Below are 26,703 nucleotides of genomic sequence, written 5' to 3' on the forward strand. Positions count from 1 at the left end.
TTAGTTTTAACATGTTTTATTTATTTAAAATAGTGTTCCATTTCTTTATGGAGGAAATACATTCTTATAACATGGCAAGAAAAAGTCTTCTTTAAAGTAACAAATATCAGAGGAATTGTGCAAGCTGGGGAAGGTAATATGAAGTGACAGCTCTAAAAAAATGAGGAAAACAAAGATTAAACAATTTATACGGGGGAAGTGGCAGAGCAGCCCGTGATTATATAAGCTGTCAAAAATGTTTCCTACACAAAAATTTATCTTCAATAGCAGATACTGTCAAAGTATCAAAAATTAAAAGTTTCCTACTGTCAGGTTTTAAACATCAAAGAAGTATCTACTGGGGCTGGCCCGGTGGCATAGCAGTTAAGTTTGTGCACTCTGCTTCAGTGGCCCAGAGTTCACCAGTCTGGATCCCTGGCGCAGACCTACGCACACCGCTTATCAAGCCATGCTGTGGCAGGTGACCCCCAAAATTGAGGAACATAGGCACAGATGTTAGCTCAGGGCCAATCTTCCTCAGCAAAAAGAGGAGGACTGGCAGCAGATGTTAGCTCAGAACTCATTTTCCTCAAAAAAAAAAAAAAGTATCTACTAAACTTTTCAAGATGTTTTTAGATAATACAAGTTACATGAATTCAAAACTTGCTTTTGACATAATATTTATTATATTCTTTAAGGCAGAATTAAGAATAAGCTTAATAAAACCTCTCCTTCCCAATAGTCTTACCTGTCTTGATTGAAGCTTTATTACCTTTAGCAGCTACTGTTACCACAGATTTTACAGAACCCGCTGATTTCCCTAAATCACAAAAGCCGTAGTCAAAACTGGTTTATTTATCTAGTATCAACAATCCCTAAATAATCTCACAAAGAACATAAGAGTGACGGACTATATTTTATTCAAAACATAAAATGCTATCATCTTTGGGTGCACAGGTCATTTTCTAAATCTACCAATCATGATAATTTCTTCAGGAAGGAAAACATCACTGAAATAAGAATTCACCTCACCACTAGGGTACTTAAAAATAGCATTCAGGCAAGTTTAATAAATCTCTTAATGTGTGGATCAACATAGAAGCAAAATCACTAACTGTGAGAATATAAAAACAATCTCATGATGCTTCTGATGATTCCAAAAGCAGTTATACTTAAGGGCCTCCCAGCCCACGCTCCCCTGGCTCCCAGTTGATTGAAAAACGTGTAAGAACACCTACATCATGGTCAGGCCACATAAATATTGCTCTGACCCATCCCTAGTGGGCCCTATGTGAACTATTTAAACTGCTGTGACTCTTTTTTGTACACACACATCTATTATTTACTGTTGCTTATTTTTCAAGATGATATGTATCATCATCAAAGTGTCACTGAAAAGATCACCAGAGAGCCAAAACTCTCTCTATTCAGAGAGCAACAGGAGATTTAACTCTGAAAATTAGGATTCATAACAACTAGAAAGGTAGTATGAGGAAAAAGTCCAGGATCAGAAGTCAGTAGATCCAAGTTGAATTCCAAATTAAATTGTCAAGTCTTGGGGTATTAACTTATTTCTGCGCACATTTCCCCAATTATAAACAAGGGCGATGATTGCTATAATTACCTAACCAGACACTTATGAAAATATGATCATGCTTTTGAAAAGTTATCATACAAATAAAAAGAATTATTGATAACTACAAAAATCAATCAAAATAGTTTACAAATCCACCCTTTATATCCAAAGACGGACCCTAGTCTTCACTGAAAAAGGAGCAATACCGATTCTTATGTAGACTGTCACTTAACCACTTATTTCTTAGTCAATTCCAAGTTTTGTCACACTGCAGTAATCCGAGCCCCAGTGGGCCCTTAAGGTATTTCTTTCACTATCCCTATGTTATTACCACAAGTCAATCTACTTTACTACTTCTAGCTTGGTACCAAAACTTAAGAAAAAAATATCTAGAATTAATTTCCAACAGTTAAGGGGTGGCTAGTGGCTTTAGTACCCACTCCCCTAAATCTCCACCAGTGAATCTCATAAACTTACTATAAAAGTAATATCAAAATGCTAAATAAATGCATATACCAAACAAGTTTTCTAGCCACTCCTGACCCCTCCAGATTACTGCTTCTAAGAAACTACTATACGAAAATTTTAGATCTGCCACCAACAATGGTATTTGCTAGTTCAAGGTTGCTTCCTTTCCTTTCTACCATTATAGAGACACTGATCTCTATCCACTTAGAAAGATGACCCTGAATTAACCAGCACTTAGCAGAAACAGGCGGGAAAGTAAACAGGAGGATAAGGTTAGGGAAAAGACAAAAAAAATTAATAATTACTTTAAAACTCACTATAGTCCACAAAAACTACAAAGGGAACATAATTTGCTGTAAGTCTGTTATCTGGACTATTTTATAAAAGAAAGCATATAGAGAGAAGACCTTAATAAAACAGAAAGAGGGAAATATCTCTGATACTTATCATGAGAAATAGTTTCCCAGTTAAATTATCTGAAAATAATCTTAAATTACAAGAACATGATCTACTAAATCTTTCTCAAAATTTCTAGTGACTGTAAATTTCAAAGATTAGTATATACTCGGCAAGTACTATATCACATGAAATCCAAGACTACTGCTATATACTTCTTAAATAATTTAAAGGTAACTAATATGTCTAGAATTCTAATAAAAAACATACCTGAAGATTTATTCACTTTGGCTGTAGATGTCTTGGCTTGTCCAGTTTTGGCTAAAATAACAAGAAAAATATATCAAAAAAACATTACAAATAACGTCCGTCATTTAGATTTAGGAAAGAGCTAACCTGCAAGGATTTTGAAAAACACTGTAAGAAACATTTCTATACTCATCTTTGTATGCCCATAGAACTATTAACCATAGGTAAATTCTTCAACATGGACTTGTTGAGACAAAAGGCATATATTTAAATTTTAACAATTAACATTAAATTGTCCTCCAGAAAAGTTGTAATAATTAATATTCTCATCAATAGTACATGAGAGTGGGGCTTCCCCAGTGTCACACAAATACAGTATGTAAGAGATGTTATTAAATCACTCCAATCTGAGATGGAAACTAGTATGACTTTTTTGTTTCTTTACTTATGAGTAAAGTTCTATCAATTTTCATATGTTTAATTCATCTCTATTTCCTTCTCTGTGACTGCCTATTCTTAGCATTTGACAATTTATCTTTTGCGTTGCTGAGGTGTTTCTTGTTATTTATTAGAGCTCTTTATATATTAGGAAAATCAGTCTATATCACACAGGTAATAATTCTTAAAGAAGTTACGCAAAATACTATGCAAAAATACTTCTTACGTAGTCAAATGTCTTCCTGATAGGGAAAGACTTCCCCACTTTGAAATTAGAAACAACAAATCTTTAATATTTTCTTTCAATACTTTTAATTACCACTTTAAATCACTTTAAATCTTTGATCTATCTGTAATTTTTTTTTTTTTTTAGGAAGATTAGCCCTGAGCTAACATCGGCTGCTAATCCTCCTCCTTTTGCTGAGGAAGACTGGCCCTGAGCTAACATCTGTGCCCATCTTCCTCCACCTTATATGTGGGACCCCTACCATAGCATGGCTTGCCAAGCGGTGCCATGTCTGCACCCAGGATCTGAACCGGCAAACCCCCGAAGTGGAATGTGTGCATTTAACCACAGTGCCACCAGGCCGGCTGCAGATCCATCTGTAATTTATTTTGATACTACAACCGCTTTACTTTTACAAACTGGTTAATCAATTTAATGAATAATTGATCTTTTCCCTGCTAATCTGAATTACCATAATGATTTATGATGTTCCATATGTTTTGGGGAATATCTCTGGAATCTCTTCTGGCCTATTGATCTTTTCTCTATTTATGCAACTATATGAAACTTTTATGAATTTTTACCTTTGGAATATATTTTAACATCTGTTAGTCCTAGTCTATCCTAATTACTCTTTCTTTGCAGAATTTTCATGTTTATTCTATGCTAATTTTTTGTATATAAACTTTATAATCAGCTTATATGGTTTAAAAAGTCTTCTTGGTGGGGCTGGCCCAATGGCCGAGTGATTAAGTTCGCGTGCTCTGCTGCGGCAGCCCAGGGTTTCAGCGGTTTGGGTGTGGACATGGCATCACTCGTTAGGCCACGCTGAGGTGGCGTCCCACATGCCACAACTACAAGGACCCACAACTAGAATATACAACTATGTACTGGGGGGATTTGGGGAGAAAAAGCAGGGAAAAAAGAATCCCATTGGTATTTTTACTAGGTTCATAATATTTACGTTTTATAAGGCATATTACAGCAGTGAAGCTTTCTACCCAAGGATGAACTGTTTACTCGGTTAAGCCCTATTCTATGCCTCTTAGTATTTAAAGTTTTCTTTTCATAGCTTTTACCTTTTTTATTATTGTAAATGGAAAATTTTATTAGATTACATATAAGTGGTTACTTTTTATATAATAAAGCAATTGAAGTCTTATACTAATTTAAGAGCATTAAGTAAGATGGCTAATTATATTTAATAGCATTTCAATCCATTCTCTTGGGTTTTTCACACATACTTGGGTTTTTCATGACACATACATATCTGCCAATAATAATGTTGTATCGGATTTGTCAAATTTTACGCCTCTTGACTTGTAGTGCCCTGGCTAATTTTAGCACAATATTCATGTTAACTCAGAAGTGATGACGAATATCCTTTGTTTTGTTCTCAATCTTAATAGGAATGACTCCTCTGTTTCACTATTAAACACATGCTGACTTTTTTTTTTTAATGAGGAAGATTGTTGCTGAGCTAACATCCATGCCAATCTTCTATTTTGTATGTGGGAAGGTGCCACAGCATGGCTTGATGAGCAGTGTGTAGGTCTATAACCGGGATCCAAACCTGCAAACCCTGGGCTGCCAATGTAGAGTGTGTGACCTTAACCACCGTGCCACTGGGCTGGCCCCAAGCATATGCTGACTTTTGACTTGATATATTGTGTATGTTTGTATGTATATAAATAAAAGTTATGCATACAGAAACACACTATCATATTAAGGAAGCAGTCATTTACTTTAAGAAGTTTATTTTTTTTTGAATGCTAGGAATGGATGTTGAACTTTATTAAATATCCTTCAGCATTTATCTTTCTCTATTTAATATGGTGAACTGAATTAACAGATTTCATAATTTTGAACCATCTTTATACTCCTGATATGATCCCCTCTTGGGTATGCTACATAATTCATTTAACGTGTTCTCAGACACCATATGCTAAAATTTTACTTAAAAATTTTGAATATCAAGACTCATAAGTGAAACTATTCTGTAGTTTTAATTATAATGATAGCTTTATTAGCATATTAAAGCATTTAACTCAATTTTGAGATAATTGTAAATTCACATGGAGTTGTACGAAATAATAGGGAGAGATCTCATATATACTTCACCCAGCTTCCCCAATGGTAACATTTTTTTGTAATTACATACTATATCATAAACAGGAAATTGACACTGATATAATCTACCAACATTTAAATTTTCCCAGGTTACACACACTCATTACTGTGTATTTAGTTCTATGAAATCTAATCACATAAATGTAGATTACTGTGACCACCAGTCAAAACACAGAACAGTCCTATCACAAGCATCTTTCCTACTACTCTTTTTTTTGCCTGAGGAAGATCTGCTCTAACATCTGTACCAATCTTTCTCTATTTTGTATGTGGGTTGCTGCCACAGCATGGCTGATGAGTGATATAGGTCCATGCCTGGGATCTGAACCTGCGAACCTGGTCTGCCAAAGTGGAGTGTGCTGAACTAATCACTATGTCATGGGGCCAGCCCACCTGCTACCCATTTACAGCCAACAGCCACCTTACTTCCTCCCTCTAAACCTCTGCCAACCACTAATCTGTTCTCTATCTCTAGAATTTCATCATTTCAAGAATGTTATATAAAGGAAAGCTTGCAATAGATAATTTTTTGAGATTGATTTTTTTCACTCAGCCTAACTCCTCTGCAATCCATCGAAGTTGCTCTATGTATTAATAATTCATTCCATTTAATGGATGAATTGTATTCCATGCTACAGACCCCATCATAGTTTGTTTAACCATTCACCCACTGAAGGACATTTTGGCTATTATGAATAAAGAGGCTATAAATATTCATGGGTAGGTTTTTGTGCAAACAGGTTGTGGGCGAACATAATTCATTTGGAATAAATGCCCAAGAGTGTAGTTGCTGGGTCCTATGCTAAGCACATGTCCATTTAGTTAAAAAACCGCAATACTCTTTTCGAGAATGGGTATACCATTTTACATTCCCACCAGCAATGCAGGAGTTTCTCCACATCCTCAACAGCATTTTACTATTTTCTTCTCTTAGCCATTCTGATATCTTTTTCAGTATTTAATGTCAGTATGAGCCTGTTTTTTCCTTCTTGATTCCCCTCTTTCCACCCCCCTTTTTAAAGAAAGTTTTCCTTTCCTCCGAACGTTATGGAATAGTTGAAATAGAACTACAGTTATCACTTCCTTAAAGGTTTAAAGGAACTCACATGTGGAAACTACTTGGGCAGAGTGCTTTTATTGGGGAAATAACTGACTTAAAACAAAGAGTTGTTTTCATCTGGGAAGTGAAAAGGTAAAAAGAAAAAGATACATTTACAAAAAAAAAGAAAGAACAGGAACCCAATAAAATCTTAAAGAAAAAAACCATTAAATCAAGGATGACAAACCAGAAAATTCACTACGAATTTTTCCATGGGTTCAGTTATAACATTAATACAAACTTGGTTGGAGTATGCCTGTACTCTTCCTCCTGCAAATGTTTATTCATTAACTCTTACACTACATGAGATATTAAGGGATGGAAAAATAAAACTACAAATATTCCCTCACCTAGCCAAGTGAAAGAGAGAGACTTACAATGTACACAGTATTACCACAGGGAGTTGGGAGCTTCTAACTGCCTAGGAGAGTCAGGGAAGGTATCACAAAGAAGTTTCATCTGATATGGGCCTTAAAGGATAAACTACAATTTGCCCCACCTACACCTCCAAAAAGGACATCTTAATCGATTTTTTATCTTCAGTACCTTGCACGAGGCCTGGCATCTACTAAGTAGGTCCTTAGCAAGTGCTTACCAAGTAAAATTAACTGAATTCAGGCAATGATTCCACACAAATAGATAGCATAAATAAAGAACTGAGAAATGAAATAGTATAGTATAGCTGGAAAATAAACTGTTCTGAGTGGCTGGAACATAATATACAGTTGAGTAACAAGAGATTGAAAACGTAACCTGGAACCAAAGAGTAAAGGATCATTTATGCAATGCTGAACAATCTGGGCTTTCTCTTGTGGGTTACTAAGAATGGAATGATCAGATCTGCTTTAAAAAGACCTCAGGGTGTGAATAACAGAGCAGAGAGTAGAAGAAAAAACAATCAGTCAGGAGGCTAGCTTCAAAAGTTCAAATGTAAGTCTGAAATAAAACAGTTACAGATATGATGGAGCAAAGGAGAAAGAGATAGTTGAGGTAGATTCAAGAGAGAACTAACTTGAATCAGCCACTGATTAGGTGAAAAGAGGAAGGATGTTATTTAAATTTCAACTGGGTGTGACAGAAGAGAAGACAAGACAGGGTAAAGGATTACTAATGGATTTCTACATTGGATGCCTAGTGGTGACTGTTAGATGATATTAAAAAATGAGAGGAGTAAACTTGATGGGTAGGAGGTTTACGTACGTATGGGAGATGTCACTGGTCCTTAAAGATGTGGGAAGGAAAGAAATCAACCAGGAAGAAAAGTATGAAACAGAAGAGGAACAGACTTTTAAGGAAACCATTAGGGGAAGATAAAAGAAGAGCTTAATCAAAGGAGATGAAGAACAAGTTTCAGTCTCAGAGACCGTAGTTTAAGGGAAAGCTTTGGAATTACAGTCGTGGGTTTGAATCCTCTCTTTCATGTGACCCTGAGTAGGTCATTTAACCTCTCTGAATCTGTTTCCTCATCTATAAAATGAAAACAGAATTAACTATAGTCACAGCGTGGTTTGAAAGATTAAGTTGGATAACATAAATTGCCTAGTATAAATAAATAGTGTAACCCATGGCAGATTTCTTTCTCTTGTTTTCTGTCTTCTGGCACAGATTATGCCCCTTAGTAGACCCTTCTACTTAACAAATCATTACCTTACTCTACACACTAAATTCTACCTCTAAATCAAACTAACCTAGATCACCTTTATCCTGTTATAACACTTCTCACTTTCTACAAAACATATTATTTAATGTTTATTATCTGTTACCTCAAGTTAAAATGTAAGCTACTTGGAAATAGAGCTCTTGCCTAGTTGGTTCACTGATGTGCCCCAACAGTTTAAAGAGTGTCTCCAATTATGGGCATATAGTAGGTGCTCACTAAATATTTTTATTTCTTTTTAATTAGTACTGGGTAAGAGTTCTTAAGTTTTCCTTTCTGATAAAATTAAGTTTTTGCTTCCTCCCTGTACTTTTCTTCGTCCTTTTTGATTTGTGCTTATAACCAAAGTTATCTTTAAAACTATCCTAATTAACTTCCTATCACTCTTTAATCTGACATCACTGAATTCAAAAGGCATCGTCACCCTCATCTTTCTCACCTGACACTTTCTCAGTCTTATTTACAGACTCCTCTCTTTCTTTTTCCTTTCTTCAATTATATTGGAAGGGAGGAAGTACTTAGCTTGAAGTACTTCTCCCTCATTACTTTTGTGATGTTAGGACCATTCCCAAAATTTAGACCTTAAACAAAAAGTTTCCTATGTATCCCACTTTCAATGCCATGTGATTTGCTGACTAAAGGATATCTCCAATAGAAATCCTATGATAGCTGAAATTCAGCAATGTTGAAATCTAAGTTCACGGTTTTCCCCAAATTGAAAGAAATCACTGCATCTAAGTTTTGCTATTATAATCAATTATTACTACACTCTTCGGGTAAACTCTAGCATGAAACCTTAAAATTTTTAAATTATTTTAATTTTTATATTTTATTCACTAAAAAAGTCTATGAAATAAAAATTCAGATTATACCATCCCATACCATTTTAATTAAACTTTTTATATCAGGTACTAATTATCTTAAAGTGAATGCCAACTGTGTTTTCTCAATAGATTTTTCAGTCTCTCCTAATTTATCGAATACATATGAGCATCCTAAACTAGTGGTTCTTTATTCCCTATCGCAATTTCCCAGAGTCTGTACTAATTATTACTAGGTCTTACAAAGAAAAAATGGGGCACAGTTTAGCCAACCTTTGGAAAGAAGGGGGTAAACAAAGCTAAATAAGTTTCTTTCCTGCAGGCTTTCATAAAGCGAATGTGTTTTGTCAAAGTTTTGTTTTTTTTTTTAAAAAAGTAAAAAGCTACAAGGGAATTTATTTTTAATAATACATTTAGCTCAATATATCCAAAATATAATTTCAACATGTGACTAATTTAAAAAGTCACTGATGAGATATTTTACATGCTTTCTTTTCCCTCGTAAGTCTTTGAAATCTGATGCGTATTTGATAAGTACAACACATCTCAATTTGGACTAGCCACATTTCAAGCGCTGGGTAGCCACACGTGGTGAGTGGCTACCGTATGTGCCAGTATAGGAACAGCATTGTGAAAGTTTTTTTAAGGAAAAAAACAAAGCTGTAATACATATCCCAAAGTTTATCTGATCCAAAACACCCTCCAGGAATCATCTCTCACACATGGCACTGAGAAACGCTGTTGGAGGGGTCAAATTTAACCTTCCCAGCACGACTCCTCAAGGCCTTCTATACAGTGATTCCTCAATTTCGTTGCTTTCGTTAAGTCACAGCCCTAACTATATACTATGTGTTTATATGCTCACATTTAAACTTCAGTCAAAATTTACTGCCTTCCAGAAGCTGCCCATAGTCCTCTCCACTGTAACTTCAGTACATTATTCAGCTAAACATTATGGAAAACTGAGATCTTCTATACAATCCAATTTCCCAGTGAATATTAGTTTTAGTACCAAAAACTCTTAATCTATCCTGAACAGAAATCTGGAACACATTATATACATGCCTTTCCAAAAGAGAACATAGAAAACACAACTTAACTTTCTGAATATATTTTCTGTCTACTTCATTTTAGCTTTTCTGCCTTGTCCTTCACCATCAAGCTGTTTATTCTTACTATTTTTCAAGAGTGTATGTTTTGGCCATAACTTCTTTCTCTCTACCTTCCCAATCTTAAATGAACTGAGAAAGAAAGATAACCCAGTTGATTAAAATTGTATGCAAAATTCATTTAGCTAGATTCATAATAAAGACCTGAAGTGTTTTCCTGAGTACAAAGAAACAACTTTTAGTACATGAGTGTAACAATGTTTATTTCTTTTTAGTCTTGTTTGTTTACTTTTTGGCTCTCAGCAGACTTTCAGAATCAAAGGGGACCAGGCAAGTATTGTAACATACCTTTTTTATGTTTTGTCTGGTGGGTTTTTTGAGAGGGAATGGAGAGAGATATTGCAAAATTAACCTAAACAGCTATTAACTATGAAACTATGATAGGCATTTTACATACATTATCTCACCAAGGCCTTATATTTATTTCAGAAAAGATTCTATAATTACACAGTACTAAGTATTAACCCCTAGCTTAATACAGGGGCCAATGTGGGTCTCTTGTACTAAAGTACAATAAAATATTGTTGTCCTAGCATCATCCTGCAAAAAGTTTCCAGTAAATTGACAAAATATACTCATCTTGAGAAGAAATATTAAAAATAACTTACTAGCAGAAGCTGAAGTCACAGTTTCAACAGTTTTGCAAATATCTGTATCTTTTCTATATAAAAGAAAAAAAATTTAGCAAAGACTGAAATTCTAAGATCTAAAACTTCTAAAGATGCAAAGCTTAAATCTAAAAGAGTTTAAAATCATTCAATTTGAATGATGTCCCATTTAAACTGGAGTCGGGGTGATAAAATACATTAAAAATAGTTGTAAAAATTAAAAATTTTTAATTCACACATTCATTCTCACATATGAAATCATGGAATTACTTACTTTAAAGTAGATGCAGATGTTTTCTTTGAATCTGTTGTCTTTTTCTTCACCTCTTTGTTCTATGCAGGAAAATATTTAAGAAGAAAAATTTAGTTTCTTCCCTAAATACAAAACATAATTTAGAAAAATCACAAAAGCATAAGAAATACAAGACAAACCATCTAAAATCTTCCTAGAGTATAAAAGCTTATCACCTTTTACTATTTATAGACAGAATAAAAAGATTTTCTTCAATTTGTCATCATATGGCGTTAATTTTATATCCTACCTTTTAGCACTCATCTACATTTTCTTAGCACTATCTTTCAAAAATATTATTTCAAATAGCGCTATGATAGTTCAGATATCTAACTGCCATCACCCTGATCCAATCTGCCACCATCTTTTGCTTTGATTACTCCAATAGCCTCATGAGGGTGTCTCCGCTTGTCTTTGCCTGTTCGCCCACCCCTAGTCTATTCTCGACATAGAACCAGATTGATCTTGCCATTCCTAGACTCAAAATCTTTTATTACGCTCAGAGAAAAAGCCAACACTCAGAATGGTCTATAAGAGTTTAAGCCACACATTCCCTCCACTCTCTACCCCCACAAACCACCACATACCTCTTCCTATCCTTCCCTACTTCCAACCCCAAACATCCTTCATATTCCTCAAACAAGCTACATAGGCATGGATCTCAAAAGCCTTTTGCACTTGCTGTCCCTTCTGTCTGGAATGCTCTCAACCCAGGGAATGGTGTGCGCCCTCACCTTGTTCAGGTGTTTGCTCAAATTTCACCTTTTCGATGAAACTTTCCATAACCTTATTGAAAGCTGCACAGCTCCTCATTCTCTAACAAGAGCACTTCTATTTCCCTTTTCTGTTATTTTTCTCCACAGCACTTGCTGCTAATAGACCCAATATGTATATATACTTAATTTCTTTTAATTTCTTCCCCTACCCCTTGAGGTTAAACTTGGTGAGAGGAGGGACTTTGTTTTATTCACTACTCTATCTCCAGTGCCTAAAATCATGCTTGGCAGTTAGTGAACATTCAGTAAAAATACATTAAACAGATCTGAACTTCATAACAACTGTTGTCATGTTATTTTATGTTTTCAGTTCTTTTTAAGTATCCCTGCCATTTCCTTTTGTGCTATATGGGATTTTATACCGAACACTTCCCTCGCCCCAACGATTTAGAAGATAAGCATCCTCCTACTTTTATTCTGCTAGCAGTTATCTTCAATTTTAAAAGAAAGCTAAACTACTGATTTCCTCTGTGTAAGTTTAAAAGTTTAGCCTTTACCCCTTGGGCTACATACCAATTCTTGATGACAGATTTTTAGACCAAAATTACTGTTTTGTAGTTTTAAGCCACATCTTTTGCAATTTTGTTCTATAAAAATATGATTAAGATTTTACTCTATGTTTAAATGATTTCATTGCTCATCACCAATCATTTTATATCATAACTTCTCCATTTCTTAAGTTCTTCATTCTGATAGTAATACCTCTATATATCTCTATAATATATATATTTATATATATATAAATATATTATATACTATATATTGAGACATATATATCTCTATATTACATAGAGATTATATATTTAACATATTTGTTTATATTTTTACTCTATATATAGAGAGAGAGATATATATAGATGAAACACTTTCTGAGAACGCGCGTGTCTGAGAATATTGTCCTAGCGCAAATTTCAGGATCTGACTTGAAATGGATGTACTGAATTACAATGAATTGACCTTTTTTCCATTCAACCTTAAGAATGTGTTGCTACGTTATCTAAGGGTAGATTATTTCTTTTTTACTCTTACACTGTTTCTGCCTGGATCACTATAGGGTCCCCTTCCATAACTACAAAATTTAAACTCTTCACCAGTATTTAATGGTGTTCTCCTTCTGGAATTCCAGTTATGTGCAGACTAGGTCTCCTAGATACATCCACCACGCTTTTCCTTTTCAATACCTTAGGCACTTTAACCTTCACTTAATGGACTATAAGCTCCAAGAAAGGTGGAAGCACATCTGTCTTGTTCACCACTGCATCTTCTGCAGATAGCACAAGACAGAGGTTTAAGTAGTAGTTTCTGAATTAAAATGAAATCAAATTCTCCTCTGAATTCTGGTTGTATCTCTTCAGTTTTATCTTCTTGTTATTCATTAGATTTTCCATAATGCACAAACCACTGTTCAATGCTTCCCAGCACTGTTTTTCATTTCCACGCAGTCTTCTTGGATCCTTGCTGACTGCTTGCTCTAGGTTTGAGATATAATGTCCCTATGAATCTTGCTGAAAACACTCAACTAAAAGTCTTGATTTTGTTTTATGTTTTGTTTTGTTTTTGCAGAGTGCTGAGTTGCAGCACTATTTCACAGTTGCAAGGGTTTTGTTTGTCAGAAAATCTGATCATACTTTTTTCTAGATCAAGGGCTCCTGCTCCTTTAAGGAAAACTTTGTGAATATGGACGTGTCCATTTCTCTGGGAAAAAAATTGCTTTCTTTCATCAGATTATTGGTAGTGATAATGGAGAGGGTAGCTGAAAAAAGTTAAAAATCATTTTTGAGGTTTGAGGTCTATGATGGCTTATAATCAAAAACAAGGTAATTGAGTTTGTCAGAGTTGTGCAGACCCATATTTTAATCCTTCAGGTTTAAATACAAGGACATGGGATATTTTTACCTTTTCTATAACATTTCTTTATCGAGTCCAAGCAGCAGCAAAATGGTGAGAATGTTCTGAGAATCACAGAAAGAGTCAAAGGCAGTCCTAACATAAAACATCAAATGTGGGCAGAAAAGTCTTGTCTTGGTTTTGACTATTCATGCCAAAATTAAGATCTGGACCAAGAAAGTTACAGCAGTGCCCTTCTTACTAGTTCGGGCTTCCTGACTATTTTGGGCTTGCTCTGGCAGGAAAACTTGATGTCATGCCCTGTGGTAACAGGCCAAAAAGACTGTCCACGTATTTCCTATCTGAAGAAGCCATACCAGAGTCCTGGTGGGGGTCCCCTCCAGTCAATCCTAGGAAGGCCACTCTATCACAACAGAGGAGTCATGAGTTAGCCTTTTAAGGCTCCTTCAATTCAGCACCGTCCAAACCATACTTAGTTGAAGAATATTAGTATTTTTGACAGGTAGATGGCATGTTTTCTAGTTTCCAGTGCTGATACTTTTTTACAGTAATGACAATGATTCATTACCATAAAAGTCAAGATAGTAAATACAGTTGGGCTCTTGGATTTATGCTGCCACCTTACTAATCTTATCAAAAAGTTGTCCAAGAGAATTATTTTAATCTATTTAAAATACACTAATACCTTAAATATATCTATTCACCTATTTTCCCAGATTAAACTTTTCAGAATTAAGGAAGACTGACCTTCTCTCCAGTTCTCCAAATGTAATGATCAGCGAAGTCTTACTTGAGAGTTACTGGTATAAGAAATTTCTCCTTTGTATTCTCAAGGTTACTAATTAACCCCAAACCATTACTATTATTACAACAATAACTGTAATGATAATTGGTTGACTAGATGAGTCTTCTAACCGGACTTCAGAGACCTTTTCTCTTCTCCCTTTTAATCAATCTGCTAAGCTTTCTTTGCCTTTAGAGTCATTTGCTCAACTAATTCACTCTGTAGATCACTTCCAGATGAATCTTTCTAATCAATCTATTTCATTATGTCACAGCCCTGCTCAAAACCTTGAATAACATTTAACTGTCTACAGGATAAAGTTTAAAATTCTTTAAATTACGCATTCAATTCTTGCTTCCCCTTAACCTCCAATGCAACTAGAGATGGCTGTGTCACAGTTCTGGTAAAACAAATGTAGGGAAAAGTCTCTGGGTAACTCATTCATCTTCTCAGGGTGGAAAAAAAAAAATCAAAACCCATTTTGCCCTTGATTTTTATTCCTTCATTTCTGCTTCAAAGATTAAAATGATGCCAGAAGGTACAGCAACCAACTTACAACTGAGGATGCAAAGTACATACTAAAGATGGTGAAGCAGAAAAACAAAAAGGCGGGGTTAGATACCATGAAGATACCATGGAGCTGGGCACCAGTCATGGCCCACCTACCTGCAGATTTCCTGTTATGATAAATAAACCTCTTACCTGTTTAATAAACCATGCTAATTTTTCTGTTAGTTGAAAACAAAAGAAATCCTAAACAATAAAATCGCAGTAAGTAGGAACATCATATGATTCATTATCCAAATCAGGACAATGGGAATAAATGGATGGCATGTAGCAGGTGTAAACTAGGATGATGGGTAACTCTAGTAGTAACTAATCAGAAAACAAAAGAGAAATAAAAAATAAAGATCCTGTGAAAGCCACATATAAGAAAGTTAAGTAAAGTCCTGTTTATAGTAACAAAAAATGAGAAATAACCTAAGTATCAATCCATAAGGAACTGGTAAAATAACTGTGGTATTTTCATACAAAGACCAATACCACAAAGAAGTTACAAAGAATGAGGAAACTCTATATGTACTAAGATGGTTAGATCGCCAAATCAAATTACTGATTGAAAAATATGTGCTTTATATAAAGCCCCTATAAAGTAGGCATTTTTCAGCAAATAAAAAAAAAAATGAAAATAACACACATACACAAAGCAAAACCTATTAGATATCTTTATGTACTTCCATAGACATTACCTACGGATACATAAACTAAAGCACAAAAAATAATATGGAAAGACTAAATTCATAAACATTGATACTTAGAAGATAGCAAAAGGTCCAAAAGAAGTTCTATGATTCTGTTTATAGAGTTCCAAACAGTACAACTCAATTATGGTATTAGAAATCAAGTCAGGGGTTACTTTTGGGCAGAAGGGAGGGTGTAAGGATTTGGAAAAAACATACAAAGCCCGTTGTCAATTTAGTTTGTGACCTAGGTAGACATTTCACATGTTTGCTAATTTTAAGTATTTTCTCCTATTCTATTGTTTGCCATTTAATACTGTTTATAGTGCTATATATACATATATATAAAGAAGCTGTTAATTTCAGTATATCTGAATTTATACATATATAACCTGTTGAGTGAACACTTATGCTTTATGCATTTTTCTGCATGTGCCACAGTTAAAACAAAAAGTTAAACTAATCAATAACAATGATGAAACAAGTAAAATCTAAATCCACTTTACCTGTGATTTTTTTTTTCCTGGAACAGATACTTTCACATTTTTCCCTTTTATCAGAAGAGGCGTTGTTTCAATGTACTTCATGACTGCGGTAATTGCCTCTTTAAATTTCATTTCCAAGTAAGCCTAAATGAAACAGATTATATTCCATTTCTGGTCAAAAATCTATCTTAAAAATTCTCTGTATAACTTAATACTTCTTTGTGGAACATAAAACTACGACATTAACTCAAGTCTTGGTTGTTTTTACTTCTCTTTTTGTTTTGCTAACGTGTAATTTGAAATGGACATTTAACCTTACAGAATTTCTATATTATTACCAAGATAAAAAGAGGACAACAAGGGTCGATGGCAGGCTCATGGAACAATAAGAAATGGGAAGGTGGGGCTCAATGAACAATCAGACAGAAAGCAGGATTTGGTCTAGCAGTTGTTAAGTCTGATATTTTTAAGGCTTCTTGCAACAAAGAAAACACTACCAACTATGTTTTCTTGTCTTATCTCACAACTTTATGTTTTGTTTAGTCTAGGGTTATACATAATTTTGGTGAACTTTATTATGTGAGGTACAGGAATACAACCCACATGTAAAAAACATGTACTGGAGGACCCGGCCCCACGGCTGAGTGGTTAAAGTTCCATGCACTCTGCTTTGGCAGCCTGGGTTCACAGGTTCAGATCCTGGGCACAGACCTACTCCACTCACCAGACATGCTGTGGTGGTGTCCCACACACACACACACACACACACACACACAAATAGAGAAGGACTGGCACAGATATTAGCTCAGGACTAATCTTCCTCAAGCAAATAAAGAGGAGGATTGCCAATGGATGTTAGCTCAGGGTGAACTTTCCTCAGCAAAAAACAAAACAAAACAAAACGCACTGTACAAATGAAATCATCTTTTTAGTATAACCTTACTGATGTGCTAAAGCAATGCATGGCAAACCACAGCCTTCCACTTGTTTTCATAAACAGTCTTTTTGAACACAGTCATGCTCATTTATTTATATAATATCTAGGACTGCTCTGGTACAACAATGGCAGAGTTGACTACTTACAATCCTATGGTATGCAAAGCCTAAAATATTTACTATCTGGCCCTTTACCAAAAAAGTATGTCAACCTCTGTTCTAAAGGATATGAAACAGTACTTGGGGACCTTGTTCACGTAAATCCAAACATTCACATAACTCTCAATTAACAATTATACATGTAGTAAAAGTAGCTAAAAGATCCAACAAGTCTTTATAAAGTAATGCCTTTGTATGCATTTTTTTAACAGATTGAACGACTCACCTCCTTTCTATATGGAACTATCAGGACATCATTAACTTTTCCAAACGGCTGAAATATTTTTCTAATATCTTCTTCAGTACAGCCATCCTCTGGTAACTCAGATATAAGAAGAACTGAATCATAATGTGAAGACTGGTCTTTCCGAAGCTATTTTTGGGATGAAAGGAAATTGAAACTAAACCAAATTAAGCCATGAAGTATAGTAATAATTCCTAGTATGATTTCTTCTACTATTAATTGTAATCCTTCAAAAATCTTCTAAATATTTTACCACAATTTAAAAAAAGATTTTTTTAAATACTAAAGAAAGGTGGTAAGAAATGTGTTTTATATTTTACCACTCAAACTCATCAGTGGTCAGAGTTTACAGGTAACCAATCACAAATGCTCTTTTCTGTTTAGAAGTTTTTTGTAACAAATAAGACCTATGGAATGGTCCAAAACTATTAAGGAATATTTTTCTATATGAATTTGCATGGCCCAGCACTAGTGAAGCAGCAATTACAGCTTTGTTTAGTCCTCATCTTTTTTTTTTTTTTTTTTTTTAAAGATTTTATTTTTTCCTTTTTCTCCCCAAAGCCCCCCGGTACATAGTTGTATATTCTTTGTTGTGGGTCCTTCTAGTTGTGGCATGTGGGACGCTGCCTCAGCGTGGTTTGATGAGCAGTGTCATGTCCGCGCCCAGGATTCGAACCAACGAAACACTGGGCCGCCTGCAGCGGAGTGCGCGAACTTAACCGCTCAGCCACGGGGCCAGCCCCTACTCCTCATTCTTATAAGTGAAAATACCTAAATAGGTGTAATACCTTAAAAGATTCATATATAATATATACAATTTGAATACACTATAATACCAAATTTACCACCTATGTTAAAAAAAACTTTTGAAAAGTTCCACTGCTACCATCTAGAAGTCTTGAAACAAAATGAAAACAATGTTACAGACTAATTCAGCCTCTTCAAAATCTTCCCTGTACTCAACATTTCTTTCAAATGCTCTTGAAAATTCTGTAACTACAGGTTGATTATTTTAAGTTTATCCTTCTAAATATAAGCTCTTTGGAGCAGGGAATTAGTTGTCGAAAGTATTTACACAATGTTAAAGACCAATGTGCACCTAAATACCTGAAGACTTGTTAATATACTACAGTTATATTAGTATATAGTATATAGTATAGTATATATTATTACATTAGTTACATAGTATATTAGTAAATGTCAGTTAATACATTAAACATTTAATAATCTGGGCCTATTAGGAGTTACTCTGATATTCTCAGGATGCCTCATACATTATTTATTATAACAGTAGTTTAACAAATACAATAAAATAATAGCTTAGCACTGTAACTAAAAGGTTACAGTCAAAACACTGATAAATCAGTACCCAGAAAACAGACTATTCTGCACTCAGCAACAGAGAATCTCACTTCTGAACTGTACTGCAAAAAGTATACAACAGATTAAAAATGATCAATTCTCAGTAGAGACTCACTACTTTTATAGCTTATTTAACAAAGATTATAAAAGCTCATTAATGCTGCTGGTGATTACATTCACTTCCCCAATCAGATAGCAAGACTAATCACAACAATCTGCTTGTGAGGCCAGACAAAAACAGCAAACCATCAAAATGTTCTCACTTTTGATACATCAAATACCAAACCTCTAGGATCTGTAAGCTACAAGATTTCGAATTATTAGACTTTCATTACATTCATAAGAAAAAACAATACAATATTCCATATATCAACATAATTTAACAAGTCACGATTTCAAACTTTTAGAAATATGAAAATAAAAAATTTAGACAACTTTGTTTTTTCTTTGTCATCACAACAAATGGATGTACACATTTGCACTAACAAATTAAAGAACTACTGACCTTACGCTGGAGAGAAACAGCTTTATCAGACACTTGTTTACATTCTGGTAAGGTGTCATCTTCAGGATTCTTTGATTTGTAACGAGTAGAATGTCCTCCTAAGTTTGAATCACTCTTTGTAGAGCTTGTAGGTTTAACTGATGGCTTTGATCCACTGCCAGTTTTAAGCTTTTGTGCTGGTGAGTGTCCTTTATCAACTGCTTCAAGATGTTTCTGCTTATTGAATTCTGATGCAAGGCCAGATCGCTGTACTACATCTTCTAATGCTTTTTTTCTATCTAGGAAAAAAGGACATAAATACAACTTCAACTGAAAAGAACTTAAGGTAAGAATCATCTCATCACATTATATAAAAAATCTCTTAACTGCCCAAATATTTATCACACAGAGCCACTGTTAGGCCAAATAGGGAGCAAATACAAACAAAAAAGTGCTTAGTCTTTAATTCTTCCCTCAAAAGGCTTCTAGATGAAGTTCCCTTATTTAGTGAGCTTCTATTATACCAGTGGTCCTCAAACTCTTGGTTCAGTATCTCTTTACACTCTTAAAAATTAAGGACTCCAAAGAGCTTTTGTCAAATTTACCAATGTTTACTATACAAGAAATTAAAATAAAAATTTAAAAATATTTAATACATTTAAATAATATACTTTGTTAACATAAATAATGTATTATTTTCAAAACAAAAAAAATTAGTTAGATGAGTAGCACCATTATACATTTTCCCAAACACTTTAATGTTGGGCATAAAAGACACATGAATTCTCATATCTGCTTCTGCATCCAATCTGCTGGACACATTATTTTGGTTGAAATAGATAAATAAAATTAGGCTTCACACAGACATGTGGCTGGAAAACAGAAGACCTTGCAGACCTCTGAAAAGATCTCAGACAAAATATATATATTATGTATGCAAACTATTCTTGGGTCACTAAACCAATATTAAGACATAGGTTGAAAATATGAATAGTTTCCAAAAAGTTTTAAATTAACTCATGGAAGAAAAGTCTATAATCAATTATTAAGGCAAATTAAGATGTTTGTATATCCCTGGTTTTTAAATTTGGGGTGGACAGATCTATCCTCCCACATTTCTTCTGCTAGTTAATAAACGGAAGAAGAATAGACTAGGCTGAGATGTGGGTTAGATTTCATACAGCAACTCTAAAATTTAATAAAATATTTCATTTCTTAAGAACCTTAAAGGTTTAAAAAGAGCTGAGGCAAATAGCTCAAAATGTCAACTTATGTTAAATCTTGACAGTAGTATATAAGTTAATTTTCTAGAAATATTGAAATAAAAAAATTCAAACTAAAAAAACTTGGCCAAAATAAGTAGATTTTATTATCCACAACCATAAGTGTACCTGATGATCTCACTGATCTCCTTGATGTCCTCTCAGGGCTGACGGATCGATAGTACTTTGGACTACCTCTAAATGGATTTCTCACTCGATATGGTGAACGGGATCTGGATCTGTATCTAGAAACGAAACGATGGCAAATTCTCGGACTTCGACTTCTTGGTCTATATATGTAACGAATTGGGCTTCGAGAGCGACGGAATCTGTGACTTGAGCTTGATCTCCTAGAACGTCTAGGGCTGGGGGAATGAGAGCGTCTTCTTGGAGTTTCATTTTCTTTTCTATTGCCTTCATTTCTACAAATACGCAAAAAACCCCACAAGATTCGGCAATTTAATGTAAATTTACAGTATATTAAATGACAAAAGTACCTTCTTAAAAACAGGCTAACAAACTCTGACACCATATATTTATTTAAAACAAAAACCTGTTTGTTATAATGCAATTCAGTAGATAAATAAGAAACAATTGGAACAGATGATCAGCCCTCTATGTGCTTTAATCCCTCTATTTTGCTAATTTATAGAAGAATGTCATCATCAATTTCTTGTGCTTTTCCTGTACCACTATTATATCCAATTAAGTTTTGAAAGTACTAAATTATAGAAAGAATTTAGGACATGATTTACATAAACATCTTTTTTCTGTTTTGGTGAGGAAGATTGGCCCTGAGCTAACATCTGTGCCCATCTTCCTCCACTTTGTACAGCGGACACTGGCACAGCGTGGCTTGATAAGCAGTATGTTAGGTCCGCACCCAGGATCCAAACCCATGAACTCCAGGCTGCTGAAGCAGAGCACATGACCTTAACCACTACACCACCAGGCCAGCCCCCATAAACAACTTTTTCAACAATTTTTTTCTAAAAGATGAGTGCTGTACTTGTGCACATAGACATTGAACGGGGACTCCCTAAGGGTTACAAAGCTTAATGAAACCATTCCCAGCTTTCAAGGCATTTACAATTTAAGATCCCACAAACATAGAATAATGATAAAAGCATAAAGCATTTTTAGAAAAGACTAAAAAATATCGAAGTTCACAGAGAGGAGCTATCACATTTAAAGCCAGGGTAATTAAAGAAAAGACTCAAAGAGACTGTTGGATTTGCCTGCTGTTTAAAGGTAAAAATGGTCAAAACAGGACTCAATTTAAAATAATACCTTCAAAAAAAGTAGTACTTGTTTACTTCTAAAAGAAAACCAAGTTCCAATAATATCACTGCTAAAAAAAATTACCTTCTTGATGGGAGGATCTCAGGATTCCAATCAGGATACCTATTTTGAGAATAAACAATATTAATGAACAGTTAAAATAGGACTATAAGGCTCGATGAATCTTTCCCAGTATCACGAGGACTGTTCAAAATCTAAGTTTCCATATTGATTTATTAGTACATTAAAATATGAAAATTTTATTGGAAGTAAAATATTTTGAGGGTCTAATTAATAAATAATCAAGCTATTATGCAAGTAAAGCAATTCAGGGAAAAAAACACATTCTCCATACCTTAAAGACTTCAAAATGTATTTAAATAAAACAGGTAGTACATGTAAAAGTGTTAAGAGGTACAGAGAGATACAAGACACAAGCTTAGGTAGGTATTAAAAGAGGGAAGAGAGTTCACCCACTTTGGAGAACTCCAGGGGAAACCATTCTACAGAATACTACACGAATGGTGCCCTTTACATTGTACAAAGAGGTCCTCAGAGAGACACATCTAGCTGGAGGAATCAGGGGAGAATTCACAGAACAGGTAGCTTTTCAAGTAGCCCTTGAAAAGGTCTATCAATAAGCATAGATCAGGTTAGGTTTCATGCAGTGGCAATACATAAAAGAAGGATCGGAGGAAAAACCTGTGTTCAATTTCAAGAACTGGTCTGCAGCATGCAAATAACGAAAAGGAATTATGAGGGGGAAAACCTTTAAGGGGAGCTCAGAGACAAATTACGAAGGTCCTTGAAATCAGGTAAGGAGGCTGCATATAAGTAAAAGGCAATGGGGAATCAATAAACATTTCTAAGTGGAGAGAACACAGGAATGTTTTCAAAACAATTGGAAATAAATATCTGGAATTAAAGAAAGACGAGAACTGAGATATTTAGAAATCAGGCATGCAGAAGCCACAGCTATAGTAGTGAAAGTAAGACTTATGCAGAACAGAGTTTGTAGAAAAAAGAGGGCTGAGGGCAGAACCTTATGCACATCAACACTTAAGAGCAAAGCAGACAAAAACAAACCAACGAAACCAAGAAAAAGTAGGAGGAACAGTAACATCATAGAAGCCTAAGAAAAAGACATCTTCATCTTCAACTTTTCTAGAGAATCTGGGCTCTAAAGGTTAACTGGAAATGGTGATTAAATCAATAAATCACCAATATTCAAGAATACAATTTCAGTAACCAAGAGGAGAGCCAAGTAAGAAAATGGAAGCAGACTCTTTCAACAAGTCACCTGGCAGGCAAATAAAGTCAAGTTAAAACCTTTGCAAGTCATGCACTACATTAATGATGTTCTAGTCAACAATGGACACCACATACAATGGTGGTCCCATAAGATTAGTACAATATAGCCTACGTGTATAGTAGGCTAAACCATCTAGGTTTGCGTAAGTACACTCAATGATGCACAATGACAAAATTTCCTAACAATGCTTTTCTCAGAACACATCCCCATCGTTAATCAACACATGACTGTAAAGGTAAACTAGTTTTTATTTGTTGCTATATATCTCAGATATTGTTAGCAGGTTAACTCAACAGCAATTCTCAACCCCCTTTTCCCTTACCTGCCTCTACTACAAAGGCTAAAAAAACTAAATATTTCTTTCCCAGCCTCCTTAGAAGATAGCTAGGCTATGACAGGTTCTGACCAATGAGAAATAGGTGCAAAACCACTGGCAGATTTCTTCCTGCTTCTTGCCCCCTTCTTCTTGCTTTGAGAACAATCATGATGCCTGGAGCATCTTCTAACTATAAGGTGACAAACTACGAAGACAAAAGAAGTTAACTTAATCCAATGCATCCATCACCTAACATCAACAGTTGTCAAACATGAATAATTCTGTTTCATCTGCTCCTACATTTTGTAAAACTTTCGTTACTCTGTACCATCTAAGAAGATAAATTTCTGGTCTTATGATATAGTGTTTAAAAGCAAGACCTTTGGGATCAAAGCAAGATGGGTCAAAGTGTAGATGCTGCCACTTAATGACCATGTATCTGAAAGCTAGTTACTTGAGTAAGCCTTAGCTTTCTCATATGTACAATGCTGGAAATATAGCTAGTTGTCAACACATAGAAGTTCTTAAGTTTCCAGAGCTCTCCAGCCTACGGATTCATAAGCGCTTGTGAACTATTATTCAAGAGTTGGTAATAACGTTTTAGATCTTCACTACATTGACTGCTAGAAAACATGTTTTTGTCTCTGCTGCCCAGGGCAGATAAAACATGTACACTATTCTGAAAGTAGAGTCTGGACTGCCAGTATATTGCCTAACTAGTTTAAAATGTGTTTCAGAAGCCTAATACCTCTTAGCCAGGCAATCTAACATAACAGCTAAGAACAAGAACCTAAGCAAGTCACATTATCTGTGTTTCAACGTGATACAATAAGTATACAATCATCTATAAAGATTCTGTCACAAAATGTTTGACCTGAATTTAATAAGGAAACAAGCAGAAAAGTACAGAATGTAGGACACTCTACAAGACAATCTTCCCAGATATTTCAAAAGAAGTCAGCATCATGAAAACATCCTCTTCAAAAAGAAAAGCACAAAGTGGGCTATTCTAGATTAAAAGAGCCTGCAATGCATGAATCTTGATTGAATCTTGGATTGGGGGTGTGGGTAGGGGGTAGGCAGGGATATTTATAAAAGGTATTTTGGAAACAAGTGAGAATATTTGGCCTATATATTAGAAGGCATTATGAAATTATTGTTAATCTTCTTAAATGTGTTATATTGCGGTTATTAACAGATAACCGAGGTAGAAAGATTTCCTTATTCTTAGGAGATAAATGTTGAATTGAGGAGTGAAGTGTCATAATGTCTGCAATTTATTTTCAAATAGTTCAAAAAATGTATATATAAAGATATAATAAAATATATGTGGCAAATGTTAGTAACTGGTGAATAAAGATGAAGAATATGTGAATGTTTACTGTTCTTTCAACTTTTTTGCAGCTTAGAAATTTTTCAGAATAAAATGTTGAGGGGACAAAGGGGAAAAAGGAGCAAAGATCCATGAGCTAGACAGAGTAGTTGTGCCAACTGCTTGCTGTGTGGTAGTAGGGAAATTGCCTCTATGCCTGTTTCCTCACCGGTAAAGTCACGAATAATCATTATATGTATATCTCAGTGTTGCTTTGAAGAGCAAAGAAATTATGTAAAGCACTTAGAATAATGCCCAGCACACAATAACATATTGCTATTATTATTTTTAATACTAAAACTCTGATGCATTGTATCTCTTCTCAAATTAACCACCTATTATTGTGTCATAATCCAGAAAGATCCAACAAAGACAAAAAGAGGGAAGAGATAATAAGCTTTAAGAAAAGGAATAAGAACCAAAATATACATCAGTAGAGGAGGAATAAAACAGATTAAGGTATAGAAACACAATGCAGCTTAAAAAAACAAAGAATGTAGTAGGATATATAAGCCAGAGGAGAGCTTTACACCTGAAGTTAAACAGAGGTGCTTGGTTTGGGTGGTTTTTAGTTATTTACCCTTTGAGAAAGGGGGGAGATAAAAGAAAGGAAGACTATCTGCTTTGAAATAGATAAACCATACCAAAGAAGGCAAGCCAGCAAGGAATGAACCAATGATATTAAAAGTTTACCCAGTGGGATTAAAATTACAAAGGAGTCAGAAGAAAGGATTCTATTTAATTCTCTGCTTTTGGAAAACGATTAAACACACTTCTATAAAATTAATATTTCAAATAGGCAATACCTTTCTAAAAACATTTTTCTCCAAAGTACCACACTAAAGGTATTAAACGGTCATACCTAAACATTAACTATTTTGTAAATCTGCTACCTATAAAAAGAAAAAATTATTCTTACTGTTGACGTAACTGTCGGCAGCTCTCAATATGAGTAGATGTATTTTGATGCTGAATCCAATCCTATTGTAAAAGGAAAAAAGTGCTGAAATTAGAATATTCCTCACGTTGACTAGTGAAATTAATTAGACTTTTTAAAGTGACACAGCATACACTGTTTTTTCAAAAAAATTAAACAAATCTAGTTATAAATAGCACTTGTCTGCTCAATAGAATTTTTACAAACCAAAATAAAAGGCCTCCAAAAAAGGCAATTAATACCATACCTCAGTGATGCCATTTTAAAACATTTCAGCATAGAAAACATTTTAAAAATCATACAGACAGATACTCATTTTGAAATCAAATATATATGTAAACTTGGAAGAAAATAAAAGCACAGATCAGAAAGAACTCATTTCAAATATAAAAACAACACTCTAGAGAACACCAAACTCTATAAATAAAATCATATCTGAAATGGAATCTTCCAAATATAGAGTCTGAATGACTTATACCTCTAAAATTCAAGCTAACAACATTAACAACAAAAAATCCTACCTCTTAAGCCAGTACCATTCCAAACAAGGTACTCACTATACTGGCAAAGGATAAAATTAGTAAAAATATGAAAAACTGTTGCTGATCAAATCTAATTTATTTTCAGGATTTAAGGGTAAGTAACACCATTTCAAAGACACAATATCCCTTACATATAGAGCTTTACAATGAACAAAATGCTTTCTTATACATTACTTCATTTACAAATCTGTCCTAAAATTACATTCTGTACTCATAAATGGCTCCTGGAAGATACATCTGATTTAAAAAACAAA

General features: G+C 34.5%; 1 protein-coding gene across 3 annotated transcripts in view; it reads right to left on the reverse strand.

The window, feature by feature from the left end:
• The window catches only part of ZNF638 (zinc finger protein 638), a 138,852-nt gene that overhangs the window by 28,566 nt on the left and 83,583 nt on the right, over nt 1–26,703 (reverse strand). For all 3 annotated transcript variants that reach the window (XM_070573815.1, XM_008535934.2, XM_008535935.2), the window contains exons 3-12: nt 25,890–25,951; nt 22,055–22,093; nt 20,819–21,111; nt 19,449–19,726; nt 17,564–17,710; nt 16,264–16,386; nt 11,091–11,149; nt 10,817–10,869; nt 2,690–2,740; nt 728–799 (exon numbers count right to left, since the gene is read on the reverse strand). In XM_070573815.1, coding sequence (XP_070429916.1) covers nt 728–799; nt 2,690–2,740; nt 10,817–10,869; nt 11,091–11,149; nt 16,264–16,386; nt 17,564–17,710; nt 19,449–19,726; nt 20,819–21,111; nt 22,055–22,093; nt 25,890–25,951 — 1,177 coding nt within the window. The remainder of the gene's footprint in view (nt 1–727; nt 800–2,689; nt 2,741–10,816; nt 10,870–11,090; nt 11,150–16,263; nt 16,387–17,563; nt 17,711–19,448; nt 19,727–20,818; nt 21,112–22,054; nt 22,094–25,889; nt 25,952–26,703) is intronic.

This window comes from Equus przewalskii, chromosome 14, assembly GCF_037783145.1.
Source record: "Equus przewalskii isolate Varuska chromosome 14, EquPr2, whole genome shotgun sequence".
Classification (NCBI taxonomy): Eukaryota; Metazoa; Chordata; class Mammalia; order Perissodactyla; family Equidae; genus Equus; species Equus przewalskii.